At 37.3% G+C, this 19,694-nt stretch overlaps 1 protein-coding gene across 1 annotated transcript; it reads right to left on the reverse strand.

Moving 5' to 3' along the window:
• Positions 1-397: 397 nt before the first annotated feature.
• On the reverse strand, positions 398-18,590 carry LOC132278161 (autophagy-related protein 11). The gene is made up of 5 exons (XM_059779972.1): positions 16,580-18,590; positions 11,701-13,387; positions 3,681-3,898; positions 1,651-1,855; positions 398-1,050 (listed from the first exon to the last, which is right to left on the reverse strand). The coding sequence occupies exons 1-5, from the start codon at positions 17,518-17,520 to the stop codon at positions 634-636; spliced, it is 3,468 nt and encodes a 1,155-aa protein (XP_059635955.1). The 5' UTR covers positions 17,521-18,590; the 3' UTR covers positions 398-633.
• Positions 18,591-19,694: the final 1,104 nt, after the last annotated feature.

The following is a 19,694-nucleotide window of genomic DNA, read 5'->3' on the forward strand; positions in this document are numbered from 1 at the left end:
TATTTGTAGAAAGTAAAGGATACAAGTTTAAACAATAATAAGAATAATAATAAATAATTACATGTGAAAATAGCAACAGTTTCAATAAGCAACTTCACAAACGGATCATATAAAATCCCACCCAAAAGAAGTCTTGATAAATACACAGTAACATCGAAGCTAGAAGATGCGGACATGAAGTCATCCGGCTGGTCTAGTGAAATGAATGAGACCGCTAGCCCTCTTCGTTTCCATAGAGATTCTAGCACCAGTGCCACTCCTAACCTATTGTTTTCACACACCTTGGCTGATGGCCATGGGCGTGCCAAGTATTTTTGGCGCAAACTCCTATTTATAAAAATTGTTTTTCAATGCGATAAGCAACTCGAGAGAATTCTAAAAGAGGGGACAGAAGCACTTTTTCGATGAAAGAGGATTTTTATCAAATAAACATCTCAATGCATGATAATATTCACAGTTCGGACATATTTAAAAAGAAACGTAGATTTATGTACAAAGGGGAGAATTAACTTAATTGATAATTAGCTGTACAGAAAGTAAACCAACTTAAACTCCCACCAACAGTTAACATGCTATATTATTTATATATGTACACTTAGTTTCTTCCATCACGTCCATCTACCATTAGCAAGATCAGGAAGGCGGCAGCGAATGAATGGTGGTGTCAGGCAACATCGCAACTGTCACTACAAAGTACTCACAGCCAACAGGTAGACCATATGGGTTTGAAGTTGATCCCAGATTCAAGGTCAACCGATTAGTTCCCGGTTCTGGAGTAATGAATTCAATGCTATCTCCCCTGGCAGACTCAGGTCGAACAGAAGTGGGAGGCAGTGGCTTCACAGTTTGTTGTTCAATATGCACAATTTGCCCAATAATATAAGTAGGCCGGTTTGGAAGATGGTCTGCGAACAAAGCTACTGATTCGGCCGACAGGTAGTAGTGAGGACAGTTCCGATTGATGGCCTCATAATGCCCAGTAGAATTAAGGACAAATGCAGCAATCTCATGGACTTCCAAGCGGCCAAAAGATATCTTCTCCTTGTTTGCCTATTACAAAATAGACAAGTAAGAGGAACGAAAATGGTCTGGTAATTGATCAACAACAAAATACGTCCTTGAGGGATAAAAAAATTATCAGATCTTCATATAGAGGTTATCAAACAAGAGTGAAGATGCAAACCATTTTCTTCTTCTAAACATATTTAGCAACAAAGGTCGACATAACCTTCAATTGGAGCCAAAGAAGGGCCTTAAACAAATTTTCACATTTCAGAAAGTCACGAGGATCCAGTTTCCAGACAAATATGATGAGTGATTTTAAATTTTTCCCTAAAAATACCCATCAAATGCAGTTAAAAAGGCAGCCAGTTTTCAGTGACCATGCATGCTTTGTAGAAGTAAGCCTACAATTGGGCAGAACTTCCCAATACGTTTGTCAGCCACATATCTGTTATGTCGTAAACATATACCACAAGAATTCTCCTCACATTATGACTCCAAATATTTAATATTGGGATGTATCAATTGCGCAATTACGATGGAAAAAAATTTCCAGCAGAAACATCCACTCCAATTTAATTATGTTGTGATACTACCACAAGTCATTGTAAACGGTAACAATGCCATAAATCAACCTTAGCAACTTACCTGCTTCTCAAGCTGATGCTTCATGTACAAAGTGTTGACCAACTCTTTCTTTTCTTCCAAAACCTTGTTGAGCTGTTCAATTGCAGTCTCGGCCTTCGAGTACCTGTCAAGCAGCTCTGCACGATGCCTCGACAAGATACCAACTTTATCAGCAAGTACCCGTATGCATTCTCGGAATTCAGCGGTACCATCATCTTCATTGTTACTAGCAGGATTGAAAATCACAATGGAAAAGCAATTTAATCCTCATTCAACTTCTTTATCATAATTGGTTCAAAAAACTAAATAAAAACAATTGAGCCCATCAATCTCAAGTCTCAATATATCCAGATTGCAATGAAAAATGCCCCTTATCTCAAGTTTCTTGATTTCAACGGATTATAAATTTTGTTTCCAGCATTGAACCAATTTGACACATTGACTGGTTCATCAATCATCAGTTAAGACGAGAAGGCAACATTTGCTTTAATAGGTACAACAAAGACAAATACATATATGAGAATAGAGAACATGCTCAACATTTTTTGACAGTTATTATATGGAGCAAAGGTAGAAAATTAGGAAATATGGAAAAGGATCGACTCACTCAAGCCCTTAAATATTGTGTGGACTTTGTGCGAAAATGCTGCAGTTCTCCGACTCCAAATAACACTATATCACCCCTCTTCTGAGGAGATTGAATGTGAGCCTACATATTTATTCTCTTCTATTCTTTCCACACTCTTCTGTTTCATCTATTCAGAAAAACCCGATGACCAAGAAGGGGATATTCTAGAAAACCTGTTCTCCTCATCTGACATCTCCCTCGCAGAACAATATGCTAGCAATGCAATTATGACAGCTACCGGAGAATTTCAATATTAATGCATTTAAGGCTAAGGGATTTAATGTTTCTTGATTTGTTATCTAAAATAGTAATGAGTTCAGCCATTTTTCAGTAAGAAACTACAACAATTTATTGTTGCTGAAAAAAAAAAAAAAATGAGCGATTCCTCTGAACAACAAAAGAAGAGAAGACCCACTAATGAAACATAGAAGATGGATATCCAAAGGATACATAAACCAAGATAATCCCAATGGCTACCTAATTCAATGGAGGGTAGAAATGGCCTCTTACACACCAAAGAAGTGACCCCTTCTTTTGGCCAGCGAGTCAGCTCTCTCATTGATTGATGTAAGGATTATCCAATCTCCACCTCCAAAAAGGAGGTGGAAAATCAAGGTCTTCCCCATTAGGTGAGAGCAGCACGAAGGGGTAAGAAACCTTGAGCACACCCATCTCATCCCCACCCTCAATATGCTGCAAGTTCAAGCCACAAACTTTTCTAACACCTATTCTGAAAGGGCTCAAATCTCATCCTCCAATGCATAATAGCCTCTACCAGCTGGTATGAGAAGCACAAAAATTGAACTCCCAATATCATCCCTGATTTCTAATTTCCAAGGATTAGTCAATGATTCAATTCAATAGATTAAGTTATTATTAAAGCAGTTAAGGTATCGGCCAAGTAAGAAACTGCTTAGCCAGGTAAATCACCAGCATCTGATCCTAGAAAGGCAACGGAAGCTAAGTGCAATGACTTCGACTAATAGAGATACCCACATAACGATGCAATAGGTAGATGGGAGTCACTCATATTTGCTATTGGAAGTCAAATATTGCAACCTCAATGTTCTAACAGAACAAGTAGGAAAAATCCTCAATCACACCAATTAGTTGTCTTATAAATACTGATTGGAAAGAAAAGAAAAGAAAAAAAAAAAAACATCTTTTGCAGATTCAATTTCCACCAGTCAAAATTCCAATATAAGACAGATTCATTATACCAACACCAGTCAAAATTCCAATAAGATAGATCCATTCTACCAACCCATATAGTATTACTCAACTTAACCTTCTCTTTCCTTTTGCAATTAAGATGAATACCCAAATTAAAGCATGGAATAAAGAATAGGTATATGAAATCAATTATCAAACCTCAAATGTTAATGTGATAAGGAAACACTAGAATCTGAGTTTAGCAACCTACTTGGCCAATGATTGAGCTAGAGCACGCAAGGATTCAGAAAAGCCAGCCACCCCAGGCAAAGAAACACAGTTTCTCAATCTTTCAAAAAGGCCGCGCATTTTTACAACAGAGGCACGTAATGCACTATATTCTGAGGCCCTCCTATCAGCTGCACAAAGATGGGTTTGGGCTTCCTCTCTTGCCTCATGCAGGCAATTCTCCAAGTGAGCACAATTCATCTATATAATAGAATCAAATTAGTTGTCCACATGAATAAGTGCATGGAATAAATGTTTCTGTAAAGGGCAAGCAATCGCATTTGTATAACCAAATGTCATTCTTAACCATGCAGCATTATATAAATGCTGCATGGGCTCACATCCTTAAGTCACATGTGGAAGTGTTTAATTATCTAATCTTTACCTACAAACTAAGCATACAGGTACAATGCTAAAGTGTATTAAAAAACAGATGTTGATAAATATTTAAAAACTAGTTAAAATAAGGGATGAAGGTGTACAAATTTATTTCTGAACTATGACTAGTACAAAAGTTTCTTTGGTTTATTTATGCATGACTCGTGTCACCAAGTCAAGCATGGAAGTGTTTAATTGTCCATTCCTAAACTACAAACTTAGCACAAAGGGACAATTATAAAGTGTTTTGTCTTATAAATTAATGTAGATATTTGGAAAGATAAATTAAAATAAGAAGTGAACGTGAGATTTAATTGAAAAGGAATGGCACAAAATGTGCCCTAGGTTAATGGTTGACCTTTTTAAACCTTCTCCAACCACTACAGATTTGTCACACCAATATCATGAAAATTAACACTCAATGCAAAGATTCTACATCATATTGCCTACATCAATGCAAAGATTCTTCTTCTTCTATTTACATTGAAGCCATTAACTTTGGATGGTGAACCTGTTAAAAAATATATATGTAATGGGTTAAAATTGAGGGGTATATATGTGTACTTCTCATATATCATAGTAATAATATGTAAACAGAGGAGCCAGCCCATCATGGTTATTAACTGTCATTCTTCCCTCTCGTTCCCTCTCTATTTCTCCATATTTGCGTTTCAATAATTCATAAGCAACCAAGCATGTTGAGAACCTGAGGTTACTATCATTTTTGAGAGGTTCTTTTATGACAATAGATGGTAACCTATTAGGATCTGTTGTCAATTGGGTGATGTTTGCACAAAAGTATCGAATAGGGGAAAAAAATAATTCTTTTTAGTGGGGAGACATATGCTTCAGGTAAGGGGAGTTATAATGTGATATGCTTAATGACTTAAATTAAGGGACTTTTTATACTTCTCATAGATTCTTTTTTTTTTTTGATAAGTTATACTTCTCATAGATTCTTAGTAATACTGCATGAACAGAAGCAAACTACGCAAGAGTTGGAACATTCCCTGTCCAGTCGTAGTTTAAAGTGCATTGGGAGCAAAGAGTGAAAGTAGTATAAAAAAGTACATTGGGAGCAAAGAGTGAAATTCGCTAAAAAACAATCACTTTTTAGTAGAGACTGAAGATAGTGCTAAATGTTGGCGGGATGAGGATGGGTGCGAGAAGGTGTCACTACAAGTATCTTTTCCTTCAGCAGCCTTGTGGTTGATTAGGAAACTAAGAGTGGTAGGTGCAGCTTTGCATAGTCATAATTATAGGAAGACTAAGTAGAGGTGAAGTTATTTCAGAGATTATACGGAGTGGAGGCAATGTGAGATCTTATTACACATGCTTATTGGGATCCTCCAAAAATCCTTGGAGAGCCATTTGGAAAGCCAACTGTGAACTGTTCCTACCATTGTGGGTGTCTTTGCATAGACGGCCACTCATTAAAAGATTCTGACGATTGATAAGTTATTTGAGAGGGAAAATTTATTCCCAAAAGAGAAGCAAAGTGGTTGAGCATCTCCTCATTCACTGTATGGTTGCTAGAGATGTTTGGTTGTGTTTTAAAATTGTTACTTGTCAAAAAAAAAAAAGTGTTTCAAAATTGTCAAGGATCATTCGAGTATTTTCCACAGGACAGTCCTTGAGTTTTTCAGATTGGAGAGGCAGCAGCGTAGAGAGGAAATGGAGGAAGACTTGGAATGCAGTTCCCCTTACTCTTATTTGGCGTATTTGAGGGGAGAGGAAATTATATCATTTTGATGAGATGGAAAAGCCCATTTACAGGTTAAAAAGTGTTGGCAGATATGTTAGTCAAGATTTATGGAATGACTTACCATATTAGCAGAGATTTGATTGTGCTATAGAATATGCTTTGATTTGATTTAATTTTCTTTCTTGCAATATGCACATGTGCTCTTTTTATCTATAAATATTAGAGTTGTGAATGAGTGATTAATCTCATTCAAGCATTTACACAATTCTCTCTTCTTCTTCTTTTTATATTTCTTCTTGGTATCAGAGCCAACACATTTGCACACCTTTCAACCGCCTTGCTACTTGTGCGACAACCACCTTAGGTTGTTGCGACATCGTGTGACGTTGCCTACACATGATTATTTGTGTTGTTGTTTTGTAATTGAAAACAGGTATTTTTAAGCTTTATAATTTCTTTTTTACTCTTCTAGGGTTGGGTAAATTGGGATAGTTGGCCTCCAACACCTAGAAGGGCTTGGGTAAATTTTTTTTTTTTTTTTTTTTTTTTTTGAGTCTACAGAGAAGTTCCGGATATTGAGCAGGAGGCTATCCGGCTATATGTAAGCGGGCAACACTCCTTGAAAAAGTCTGTATAGGATCCTCAACTATAAATTCTCTTGGCTCAAGTTCTGTGGGTGGTGGTGCCATTTTTCCCACCAACTCATCAGAAAATCTAGAACTTCAAAATTTCAAATCACCACAGTGAAGTTGGATGGCTCCAACTATTTGATTTCGGTACAATCTACCAAGATGTTCATTGGTGGCAAGGGCAAGATTGGCTATATTACTGGTTCTGACAAAGAGCTAGCTGAGTCAGAGAGGGATATCCACAGAGATTTGCAGATAACGCTATGGTTATGTCTTGGCTAGTCAATTCGATGATTGGCTATATGTTTATGAAGACTGCTAAGCAGATTTGGGATTCAGTTCAACGCAATTATTCTCAGAGGCACAATAATGCACGAATTTTCCAATAAGGGTGAGATATTGCCAGGATTTCTCAAGGTGACTTGACAGTTTCAGGTTACATCTCCAAGTTTCGTGCTATTTGAGGGGAGATGTCATATTATGATTCCTTCCACTCTTGGAAGGATCCAGATGATGCAGTTTTATATGAAGGGATTGTGGAGAAGAATCGAGTGTTTCAGTTTCTTGTTAGGTTAAACGATGAGTTTGAGTAAGCTCGTGTTCATTTACTGGGCTTATCTTCATTCCCTACTCTTGAGAATGCATATTCCTATTGTGTTGTCAGATGGAGCCGTCGAATTCATCCATTAGGCGTTGCTTCTGTTGATCGTTATGCTATGTCAGTTCGTGTTCCCAGCCTTTTAGGAACTGCACCATCCCAATCAATTCAGAATTCTACCATTGGTCCTCCCCTGAGACGACGACGTGGGCGGTGTGACCATTGCGGGAAAATTCATCACATCAAATCTCGTTGTTATGCACTAAATGGACGCCCACCAAAACAAAAACAACAGTCTCGATCATCTGCATATTCTGTTACACAGCCAGTCTCGTTGTCAACTTTTGATAACTCTGTCTCGTCATCTTCTACCACAGTTAGCTTGACTTAAGCTGATTTGGACAACTTCAAACAATTCTTCAATCTCAGCCAAACTCAACTTATGCCCACTTAGGTATTATTGTGTCTGCACAGAACGTATCTACATCTTCGACACCATGGATCATTGATTCTGGTACTTCAGACAATATGACTGGTATGTCCTCATTCTTCCAATCTTATAGTATATGCTCTGGCCATTGCAAGGTACGCTTTGCGGATAACTCTCCATCTTCCATTGCTGGGAAGGCTCACATATCAGTTACTCTTTCATTAACTTTGTCCGATACACTTCATGTTCCACAGTTAACTACAAATCTTATTTTTGTTAGTAGCGTTACTAAACAATTAAATTGTACTGTAACATTCTTTCCCTCTCACGGTATCTTTCAGGAGCTGGTGTCAAAACGGAGGATTGGCAGTGGGCGTGAAGTGGACGGCCTATACCTGTTGGATGCTCCTTTGTCACCTCAAGCACATTCAGTTTCTTTTTCTAATTCTGTTTCATCTAATAAAGCTCAGCTTATGCGTTGGCACATGCGTTTAGGACATATTTCTTTTGGTCATTTAAAACATTTGTTTCCTTCCTTTTTTTGTAACGTGGCAGTCTCAGATTTATCCTGTTAGACGTGCCACCTGGCTAAACATGTTCGTTCCAATTATCCTGCTAGTTGTAATAAATCTTTAACACCTTTTGATCTTGTTCACTCAATTTTTACAGCTGTCTACATCATTAATAGGACCCCTTCTATAGCTCTTAACTTTGCAGCCCCACTTTCAATCTTACATCCCAATTCATCTTTTTTTTTTAATTCCTCCACAAGTCTTTGGGTGTGTGTGCTTTGTTCAGCAAATAGGGCAGACTCGTACAAAGTTTGACCCCAAGACTTTGAAGTGTGTGTTTTTAGATTATTCTCACTCTCAAAAAGGTTATAGGTGTTACCATCCTCCTAGTCGTCGGCAGTTTATATCCATGGATGTTTCTTTTTTTGAGCATACACCATACTATAGTGGTTCAGTTGGTTCTCAAAGTGAATGGTTCCCATTTAACACAATTGATGATCACCTTCTTCCGTCTTCAACTCCTCTACCTTTGCCTATTTCGTCTTTTCTATTGTTCCTCCTCGTGATACCCCTCCAGCAGGGGGAATTGTTCCTTTTCCATAGGTTTATAGTCGGAGACAATAGGTACAAGCTTCTACTCCCACGATCGACTACCTCGTTCCTTTGGCACCAGCTCCGCCTTCTCAAGCTATTGTTTCGCTTGATGATCGCCCCATTGCTCTTCAGAAGAGTAAATGGCCTTTTATTTGTCTTTGAGTTTCGCTCCCCTTCTGAGTGCTTTCTTTATAAAATTTTACTTATAAAAAAAAAGAAGAGTAAATGTTCTTGCACTTACCCTGTTTCTAATTTTGTTTTTGATTATGCTTTCTCACCCTTCTATCGGAGTTTTCTTGTTTTTGTTGCCTCGGTTCCTCTTCCTTCTAGTGTTGCAAATGCCCTAACACAACCTCAATGGCGTGATGCTATGACAAAAGAACTACAAGCACCTGAGAAAAATCAGACTTGGGACATGGTTCCGTTTCCTATTGGACGGAAGGCTGTGGGTTGTCATTGAGTGTTTGCAGTTAAGCATAATTGCTCGTTACAAGGCCCGGTTGGTTGCCAAGATGAATACCATCCGTGTATTATGTTCCGTTGCTGCAATTCGATCTTGGCCTCTATTTCAATTAGATGTCAAGAATGTCTTTCTCAATGATGATTTGCAGGAAGAGGGCTATATGGTTCCCCCTCCGGCCAATCGTTCTCCTGCTTATTCCAGTATGGTCTATCGTCTTCGTCGCTCCTTGTATGGCCTCAAACAATCTCCTCGAGCTTGGTCTAATCACTTTGGCACTGCCATGCTCCGATTTGGTTTCCATCATAGTGCAACTGATCATACCTTGTTCTTGTCATGCAGGCGAAAAGACATTTGCTCTCATTGTGTATGTCAATGATATTGTTCTTACGGGAGATGATACTGCCGGAATTGCTGAGGTTAAGAGCTATCTTGGCCATCAATTTGAGATTAAGGATCTTGGTCCCCTTTGGTACTTCTTGGGCATTGAGGTGGCTCACTCCAAGGCTGGCATTTTCATCTCTCAACTCAAGTATGTTCTTGATTTGCTTTCTGCTTCTTGTCAGCTTGGCGCTCGTCTTGCTGATATTCCGATTGAGCAGAATCATCGTTTGGTTGATTCTGAGGGGTAGTTATTGTCGGATGTTGGTCATTATCAATGACTTGTTGGGAAGCTCGTCTATTTATCCATGACTCGACATGACATTGCTTATGCCATGAGTGTCGTGAGTTAATTCATGCATTCTCCTCGTACCCCTCACTTTGATGCAACTATTCGGATCCTTCGTTACTTAAAAAGGTGTCCGGGCTGTGGTATTTTGTTTTCCAATCATGGTTACTTACGTGTTGAGGCTCGAACAGATGCTGATTATGCAGGATCAGTTTCAAATAGGAGGTCCACTTCAAGATATTGTACCACTATTGTGGCAACTTGGTTACCTAATGCAGTAAGAAGCAAGATGTTGTCTCTCGATTTAGTGCAGAGGCAAAGTATAGGGCTATGACTCTTGGGGTATGTGAGTTGCTATGGCTGAAAACTTTGATGACAGACTTGTGCCTTCCAGTGTCGCTTCCATTCTCACTTTACTGTGACAACGAGTCTACCATTAGCACAACAGCAAATCCTGTTTAGCATGACAGAACTAAGCATATAAAGGAGGACCGTCACTTCATTCGTGAGAAGATCATATCTGGTCAAATTTGCACTCCATTTGTCACAAGCTCTCAGCAGCTTGCAGACATTCTTACAAAGGGCGTCAACAAGATTGTGTTTGAGAATGCATTGTCCAAGTTGGGCGTTTGAGATATCCACGCGCCAACTTAAGGGGGAGGGTTGGTAGATATGATAGCCACGATTTTTGGATGACTTGCCATATTAGCAGAGATTTGATTATGCCATAGAATATGCTTTGCTTTGATTTGATTTAGATTTGATTTAATTTCCTTTCTTGTAATATGAAAATGTGCTCTTTTTATCTATAAATACTAGAGATGTGAACGAGTGATTTATCTCATTCAAGCCTTTACACAATTCTCTCATTCTTCTTCTTTTTATATTTCTTCTAAAAGCGAGTTTTGGGGAGTCTTAAATAGTTGGGTTAAAACTTAAAGTGAGGGCAGACCCTCTATAGAGCAATTCTGGACTTTGTACAGGGTTGTGTAGTTCTGTTTTCTATTCGTCCTGTGTACTCAGGTTGAAAGGTTCTGCCCCCTTCGGCACCTTCTTTAACGAGTCATTTTATTTAAAATGGGTAACAATGGCACAGACACTGAATTAGAAAAAGGTGGCAAAAATGACCCGTAGACAATTCTGAGGCTCATATTATTAATTATCATATTTAACTTATTGGTACAAGGAAACATTAAGATTCATGAAAACAATGATGCCTGGAATCACTTACTTGGTGGCAAGGCTTAGAATTTTCATGGTTTTTTTATAAAAAAATAACTGAGAATAAGGTAGTATAACAGTATGCACCAGTCACAAAGAAACCCTGCCACAATTTGCGCACTAGTTACACTTCCAATTAAATAATATTAGAAAACAACCCTATCATACCCATATATCTTGCAAGTGGCATACAAAGCTCCAGTTCAGTTCTGGGCACATTACATGGAAGTGAGACTTAAATGAATTCATATGACATACATGGGTGTATTTTTTGGAGATACATCATGGACTAGCAACTTTAGGTGGTACTTCACTCCAAAACAAGCATTTAGCTGCTACAATATGATTTTAGAAATATATACATATATCCAGAATATGTGGTGTATTCTGCTTTTCTTCCTTCTCTTAATTTGGAGGGCTTGGTGGTGGTGGGGAGGGGGGATTCAATTTCAAATCAGCAATCAGATCAACAACCCCAAACAGAGCAGAAAAGACAATAGAATGACCTAACAGGGGCACACAAGACTAGGACAACCAAATCATTCATGGTAAGATTATAAATAGAGGCAATCTCTTAAATCTAACAGAATATTCATTCATATTTAAACTTCTTGAAAAATAAATCAACCACCTCAAGAAATCTCCCAGTTTAGCACAATCGATATATCAATGTATAAAAGTAGATAAATTTAGTACTAAAATGAAACCAAAAGAAGTTCTCATAAGCATGGTTCAATTAATTTATACGCACTTCTCAGGAGAAACCAAAATGATGCGGAGAAAATTTGCATTTTTATCAGTAATACCTGAGATTCATCCAGGAGTTTTTGATTGATTTCCAGCTCTCTCCCAAGTTTGGCAACCTCCTCCATTACTGCTTTCAATTTAGTTTCCATGTCACCAAGTTGATTTGACTTGTCTGCAAGTGCACCTCGCAATTCCAGCACAAGATCACTGTTAATTTTAGAATCCAAGCCAGCTTCAACAGCTGTGTCAGAAGGTAAAGCATTCAGAGGCTGCAATATGCTATCACCAGTGGCGCTGGTTGCCAGCGCCATGCCTACATCTGCCACCACTGTATCTTTTCCATCTTTGTCATTGGCATGCACTTCATCACGATGTGGATCTAGCATTGATGAATCTAGCTGAGGATTTAGCATTGCAGAAGAATCTGTCATATTCTCATCCAGCCCTTCTCGGACTTTTCCTGATTCTTTACCCAAAAACCCTAATTTTCCATGTAAAGAATTGGAGGCACAAGAAATCTCATCCATGGGTTCACTGGACATGTAAGGCATGTGGGCTTCCCCATCACCTGAGATCTCTGACTTGCTATCATCGGCCTTCACAGCTGAAAGATCAAAGTTTGACCTGTCCTTATCGATTGAAAGCCTATTCCCTTGCAAATACTGATCAGACAACCTCTGTTCCAATTCTCGAATGCGCTTCTCATATGACTCACACTGCATTTGCTTACTCTTTAGCATCGATTGGAGGTGTTTCACATACTCATCTTTCAAATGCAAGGCCTCCGCTGTCTTCTCTGCTGCATTTTTGAGTAAATTGTCCACTTTACTGTCATCAAGAGATTCATATTCAACTTCGGGACTGAAGGAACATATCAGGGCTATAGCAGAAGCAAGTTCAGCCTTCAGTTTTGCATTCTCAACTTCCAGCTTACTGGTTCCAGCAATCTCCACCAAGTCCGAAACCTCAAGGAGCTCCTCAAAATCATGTTTCTCAGGGGAGTCCACGGCACTTTCTTCAACTTCAGCTGAATGAGAACTATCATTAGACATAGAAAATGAACCTTTTAAAGATCCATGCTTCTCACTTTTAGAAGACAGCACTGCTAAATTCTCGGGAGCAAAACGGTCTATGTCTGATATGCCAATATCAAGCAAATCAGTGTCAAAAGGAGTTATATTGACATTACATTGGCTAGGAGTATCATACAATCCCATTGATGCTAAAATGTCCCTAGGTATATATGAACTATGTACTTTCAGAAACTCTTCACGTCTTCTGACCTCAACCTCCCTTTTTGTTGCAAGCCTTTCAGCCAATTGTCCAGCCATGCCCATGTAGAGCTTCATTGAAGCCTTTCTTCTAACTATTTCAGCAAGGCATGCTCTGTAGGCAGGACCAATCCCACGGACCACCTTTAAGTATTCAAATTGATCATTCTGACGCTTCATTGCCTCAGTGAAAACAGAAAACTTGTATCGTACATCTTTAATGGTGTATTGAATATATGCTATCTTTTGCATGTAATTGTGCACAAAGACATTCATTTCAGTCTTTTTATCCTTGCAGAAACCAAGCAGATCAGAAATTGATCGGTAACAAGACTGCATCTTAGGAAGGTAATTCTTGTCATGGCTATCATACATGGGACCTAATGCTGAAACTGCATCGTGAGGACGCAGAGAAGAGGACAATGAGCTTGACAGGCAGTCATCCACAAGTTTCTTCACCGTATTGACATCTTTGCTGCATTATTATAACTGTGTTTTAGTGAGTGGGATAAATTACATTTTCCAGTTATAAAGATGTTATACCACACCACATAAAGGCAAAATATTACATTTAGTACAGTAGTACAAACTATGAAGAGAAGTAATTGTTGATACAAGCATAAGTGATATTCAGAATGTTGTCTGTGCTGGTGGCCAAGTTAATAATCCTGGTTTTAAACACTTCCAGTTTTGGGTTTAAGGAAGATTTTGGATTTTATTATTATTTTTTTTTTTCTAGAACTTCAAGGTGATTTGAGACTTTTGGAAGGAACTTGGTTTGTTTGCACATGTAAATGAGTTGCTCCCCGTGCCTTTTTAATTAAGATCCACCAAAAAAAGGTATGATGTAAAACTATTCAGTTCATAAACCCTTATTTATTGAGAAAAATAGAAGTTCATAAATCCTTGAATCAGAGAAAACTAGAGAAGAATAACTAACTTTACATATTTCCTACATAAGCCACAATGCACCATCATCAAAGAAAAAACATTTTTAGTCACTAAAACCATATCCATAAGATTCAGATGAGTTTTTATAGAAAGGGAAAGAGTATACACTTAAATATCATAGTTCTGAAATAGGTAGTATGTGAAAGCAAAGAATGAAGCAGCCTGGGGATCCTTCAGCCACTAGTATGAACAAGGCACTACTAACTTGACATCTCCAGATATCTGATGCAGAACTAGAAAACTTATCGCAGCTGATGACAACAACTGACTTTGTAGGCATTAACTAACGAAGAGTTCTTTTACAAATATCTACCATATGGATATGGCTTGTTTAGGAACATTAGGTAATCTAGCTAAGTTGTTCGGGTTTGGCTTCTAGGAATAATTTGCGATGTAAGACTGAGAATATAAAAAAAAAATTGTCATTATACGATGCTTTAATAACCTCTTATCTAATGCTCTGTTCAAAAAGGCCTTATTAAGAAAATAAATGTTTGATATGGGCAAATGATGATATACGGTTTCCATCATTGGTAGAAATTTGTGCATTGCTTGTTGAAATCTGCAATTAGGTTCAGATTAAAATAAGATAAATCCTTCGGTGCACATACCGAAGTAGATTGGAAAATGAGTTTATGAACAGCACTCGGTCATCTGAAGCAATGGCAGCATGCTCTACAAAGTTAGAATCTAAACAAAGCTTGTACTAAAATTTACCAGTGCAAGTAAAGGTCCAATAGTACTTGTCACCTTTCTCCAATAAATGTTCAGCTGGATCTATAAAAATAAATTTCACATGGCGGATGGTAATAGCACCATCATCAAAATTCCATTCCTTATTCTTCGCCTCTTCCATTCTCATAATAGCACCTTGCCAGTTTTTAAATGGTTTCCAATTCTGGCCCATAACTGCAACTTCTTTTTCCTTTATTTTCATCATTCTTTCTTCGTTTCGCACAACTTCGATACTGTCAAAACTATCAACTAACATTCCACCAATAAGGATGTGCAGTTCACTACTTGCATCTCAGTTCCCAAACGTGGCACCAGAAGTGTCAATCAATAATAAAACCCCGAGAATCCCTCCCGATTAAGTCATCTGGAAGAATACCCTCTCCTAACCCCCATAAACAATTCTATATGAATCAAATGAGTCAAAATTCCAACCCTGGAAAGGACGCGCATCAGGAGGCAAACTGCTCAAATAATGCTTTAGATAAAATAGAATGGTGAAACAGGATATATTTGGGACTTTTGGGTTTGACTACATATATCCTGTTTCACCATTCTACTTTATCTAAAGCATTATTTCATTTAAATCATACACGATCCTATCATTCTTTACTATCTCAGTCCATGTAAATTTTAGTCTCCTTTTCCAAACATTACCATCATATAGGCCACAATACTCTTCCTTATTGGTGCACTTAGTAAATCTTGGTTGCAAATGACGAAACATCTTAATTGATTTTCTCTCATTTTATTACTTCAACATCCATGACAATCATTTATAACTTTATCCTTTTTTCTATTACCACACAACCATCTCAACATCCACATTTTAACTAATCTCATTTTATAAACAACTTGTTTCTTAATCACGCAACATTATGTTTATAAACTAAAACTTGTCTAAACCATTTTAAAAAGTTTTGCTTTTAATTTTAAAGGTATAAATTGATTGCATAATATACCATAAGCATTCCTCCATGTAACTCATCCAATCTCTCCCCCTCTGTGAATAATCAATCTAGGTTGTTCACTTTTTGATATCTCTTGACCCTCAATCTTCAATAAATCCCTATTTTTATCTCTAGTTTATCTAGGATTACATTAACATTCCATATATTTAGTTGTAATCCTATTTATCTTAAACCTTTCGGAACCTAGGGCTTCTTTATTTAACAATTCCAATGTATTTTCACTTTACATTCAAAACCTAAGGCCCTAAGATGAGTCTTTTGCAATTCAAAACAACTCAAAAAAAAAAACTTAGGTTAACTTCTAGACATAGTAAATGCAGAGGTCCCAAGCATAGATAGTGGATTCCTAAGAACACATATCCTCTCCTTTCCTTTCGTTCCAACCTTTGATTCAAACGCACCGACTGTTTGACCTCCATGAACATGAGTGTCAAGAATACATAGACAAAACCATAATACCAATTAGATTGAAGGGTACCTGTGGGATAATTAAGTACCATATACCGCATAAGACTTTTTGACCCTCATACAAAGAATAATTGCCAATGCACATAATGGAAAGAAAAACAATGTACAAGCACATATGCAAGTCTGTAAGAGAATTACTTAAAATAATAGACAAAAAATCTGTGCAACGACAGTATCACACCATTCAGCATCACAAGCTTCACCCAGATGTGCATGAAATGTACAAATGGGAGAATGTTCAATGCACCAATTAGATACAAATTTCCACAATCAATTATTAATGACAAAACGACTGCATTATGCTTCAAAAAGGATTATTAAAAAAAGGAGAAGGGAAAAAAGATGGTATGACTACTAAATAGCAGCACCAAAGTTTCAATGTGACCACCAACCGTATTGAATTATTGATCAAGGAAATAGGCTGTTGAACCATATAAAAATTTCAAACAAACCCAAAGGTCATATTAATAGACAAAATGAACAACAAAAATAAACAACAGGAGTTTGAACGCCTCTGATATGACAAGGAAGGAGAGAGAGAGAACCTTAAAGCCTGCATTATACATTTCTGTTCATTAATATATCGCTGGTGCTCCTTAATAGTAACTTCCAAATCCCTAATAAGAAATGAAGCTTTGCTAGAAAACAAATGTTCAGCACTGCGCTTTAGTTCTGCAAACTCCTGCTTAAATTCTGAAACCTTGTTATCAAACTGCCGGTGGGAACTGCTACAATCGTCCACCGACTTCCGCAAGATGTCCTCCTTCACAAAATCTAGTAAGCACTTGCGATTAGCGGTCTGTAAAGTAGGGAGAAGTTTGCAAGATTTCAATTTCTCTAGATCCCTCACAAAGTTCACCAGAAGAATGGAATGGCTCCGGTGCTGCTGTGAGTAACACTTCATGAAATCCAAGTAATTTTGGAGAATCATCCTATAGAAATGATCCAAATTACCTCGAGCAATCTCTAGTGCCCTCTCCTGTACCTTTTGCTCTCTCAAAAGCCTTTCACAAGTCTCAAATGTGAGTTGGGAACGGTTATAAATTGCATGCCCACGCTGGTAATGGTACCTGAATTGCCTCTCATAAGAAGGTAAAGCCTTTAGAGCAGGGTCTGAAGCATCATCCAAAGGGTGAGGTTTGTGGGAGGATGGTGATGGAGGGTCTGCAATTTCAAGAATTTCAACTTGCTCAGGCGCAGGAGGCATTGAGTTACTTCGCATTCTTCCTTTATTGAATAAGAACACTTCTCGGTCATCAGATGGAAGATTATATGCGGAAAGTGGCCGCTGAGACTCAAGTTTCATGTCCAGACATAAAAGTAGCTGGTCATTAAACTGAATCCCAGACACCGATTCCAGGAATTGCTGGACCACCTCAACAAGTGCATATTCATCGCAGTCGAGTTCAAATGATTGTCCATTCTCGGCAATATGGACAAGAAGCTTGCCCCTTTGAATTACACCTTCAGAAACATTGGAACTCATCTTAACCCAATCAACAAATCAACCACAAATGATCAAAAACAAACCACCAATGGTCCAATACCCCTGCGCAAACACACACCCAGAATCTGATGTCCGAATCCTCAAATTGCCAGAAAAACCTCTCAGCTCGTGTCAAACCATCGCCCACTGACCCAATTCGAGGATGAACATAGATAAGCCAATTCACCACTTCCCAGAAATACCCTCACCGAAATAGAGAATTTCCCACTTCTAGACCTTAATCCTTGATAAGCCCCCAATTATCTCCAACCTACCACTAATATCTGCAAAACCAGCAGCCCAAATCCCGACAGACCCGCCAAGGATTTTATCGATGAAAACAAATTATACACTTTGACCCCAACAAAACCCTAATTTCTCCAACCCAACATGGAAATCCGCTAAATCAGTCCAAATTTCCAGACAAACCCAAAAAAAAATTATCAATATGCTCTGATTGTCGTCCCCCGGCCACCATAAATATCTAAAAGAACAACCAAATTTTCAACACACCCACCAACGATTAATCATCAAAACCCTAACTTTTTTCCACCATCCAACCTTAAATTTATTTTTAACAAATAAATGAATCAATCAATTCCTGCAAGCAAAGAACGAAACCCCAAACGATAAATATCAAAGACAACCGAAGGGATTTCTTGAACACAACCAAATCAGACCAAGCAAGATAAGTATAGAAAACAATTCAAAGGCAACGTTCAACTGCCGGCGAGATACAAGCGAATCGGTTACGTGAAGAGACAGGAAGAGAGGGAGAGGGAGAGGGAGAGGGAGAGGGAGAGATTTACATAGAAATCTCTAAGAACAAGTTAATCACGAAACCCTTTGTATATTACTATTATAGGCATACTGCGACTACACGAGTTTCTTTATATATTTGCTTCGTTGTTGTAGAGAGAGAGAGAGAATTTTTTTATTGCGTAGAGAACCTTCTGCGGGAAGTAACCTGTAACCACCCGGAAGCAGAAGTGCTCTTCTGTTCTTTCTTCCTCCTCAAATCACCCCCCTTCGATAGTACGGAGTACTGTATAGTCAATTCATTTTTATCTAGCGAGTGTCCCGATTCTTATCAATATCATCTTCCTATTATTTTTTTTATTTGTACTTTTTCTATTTTTATTTTTTATATTTTTAAAACTTCTAAGAAATAGGTATGTCTTGCCCAACCAAAAAAATAAAAATAAAAAAACTTTTAGGTCAAACAAACCAATATTTATTAAAAGGGTAGTTGATACAAACTCAATACACAATAGAGAAAGGAAAGAAAAACATTAGTCATGAGAAAAAGAAAATAATAGTTATAATTTATATTCATATTTGAATAAATAGGAAAGAAAAGAAAATAATTGATAATATTTTTGTTTGAATAAAATATAATAGAAAAAAGAAAGTAAAAGATAATAAATAAATTATTATTTTACCTTTTGTGTGTATAGAAATAATCTCTTAAATTTTTTTATTTTAATTTTTTGCAAGATACACCAAAAACAAGGTGTAAAAAAAAAATAATAATAATATTGTACTAAATTCGTCTACAGCAATTGCATTAGATATCAAATAGCATAAAGAACTAAAATCGAAAAAAAAAAATCACTATAAGAAACTATATCCAGTTAACAACAAATCCAAAAACCCAGAGAAAGAAAAAAAAAAATTAAATTATTATTTTACCTTTTGTGTGTATAGAAATAATCTCTTAAATTTTTTTATTTTAATTTTTTGCAAGATACACCAAAAACAAGGTGTAAAAAAAAAAATAATAATAATATTGTACTAAATTCGTCTACAGCAATTGCATTAGATATCAAATAGCATAAAGAACTAAAATCGAAAAAAAAAAAATCACTATAAGAAACTATATCCAGTTAACAACAAATCCAAAAACCCAGAGAAAGAAAAAAAAAAATTATATAAACACAGAAGTTTCAAAACCATTACTCAAATTCACACGTGAAGGTTCAAAAAAGGAAAGGTGAAGTGCACGATTGCCACCGGTTCACCGGAAAACCCCTAAAATTATTTCATGATTGATTAATCCCAGATTAGAAATTGCAGAAAATGGGCAAATGGGTGTCTCCAAAACCAATTAAAAAAAGAAAGAAAAAGAAACAAAGAAAGAGAGGGTTTTTGAGAAGGTATTACCCGTGCAGTCT

Source organism: Cornus florida, unplaced genomic scaffold (assembly GCF_030987335.1).
Source record: "Cornus florida cultivar Cherokee Brave unplaced genomic scaffold, ASM3098733v1 CherokeeBrave_3.0.0_Hap2_Chr10, whole genome shotgun sequence".
NCBI lineage: Eukaryota > Viridiplantae > Streptophyta > Magnoliopsida > Cornales > Cornaceae > Cornus > Cornus florida.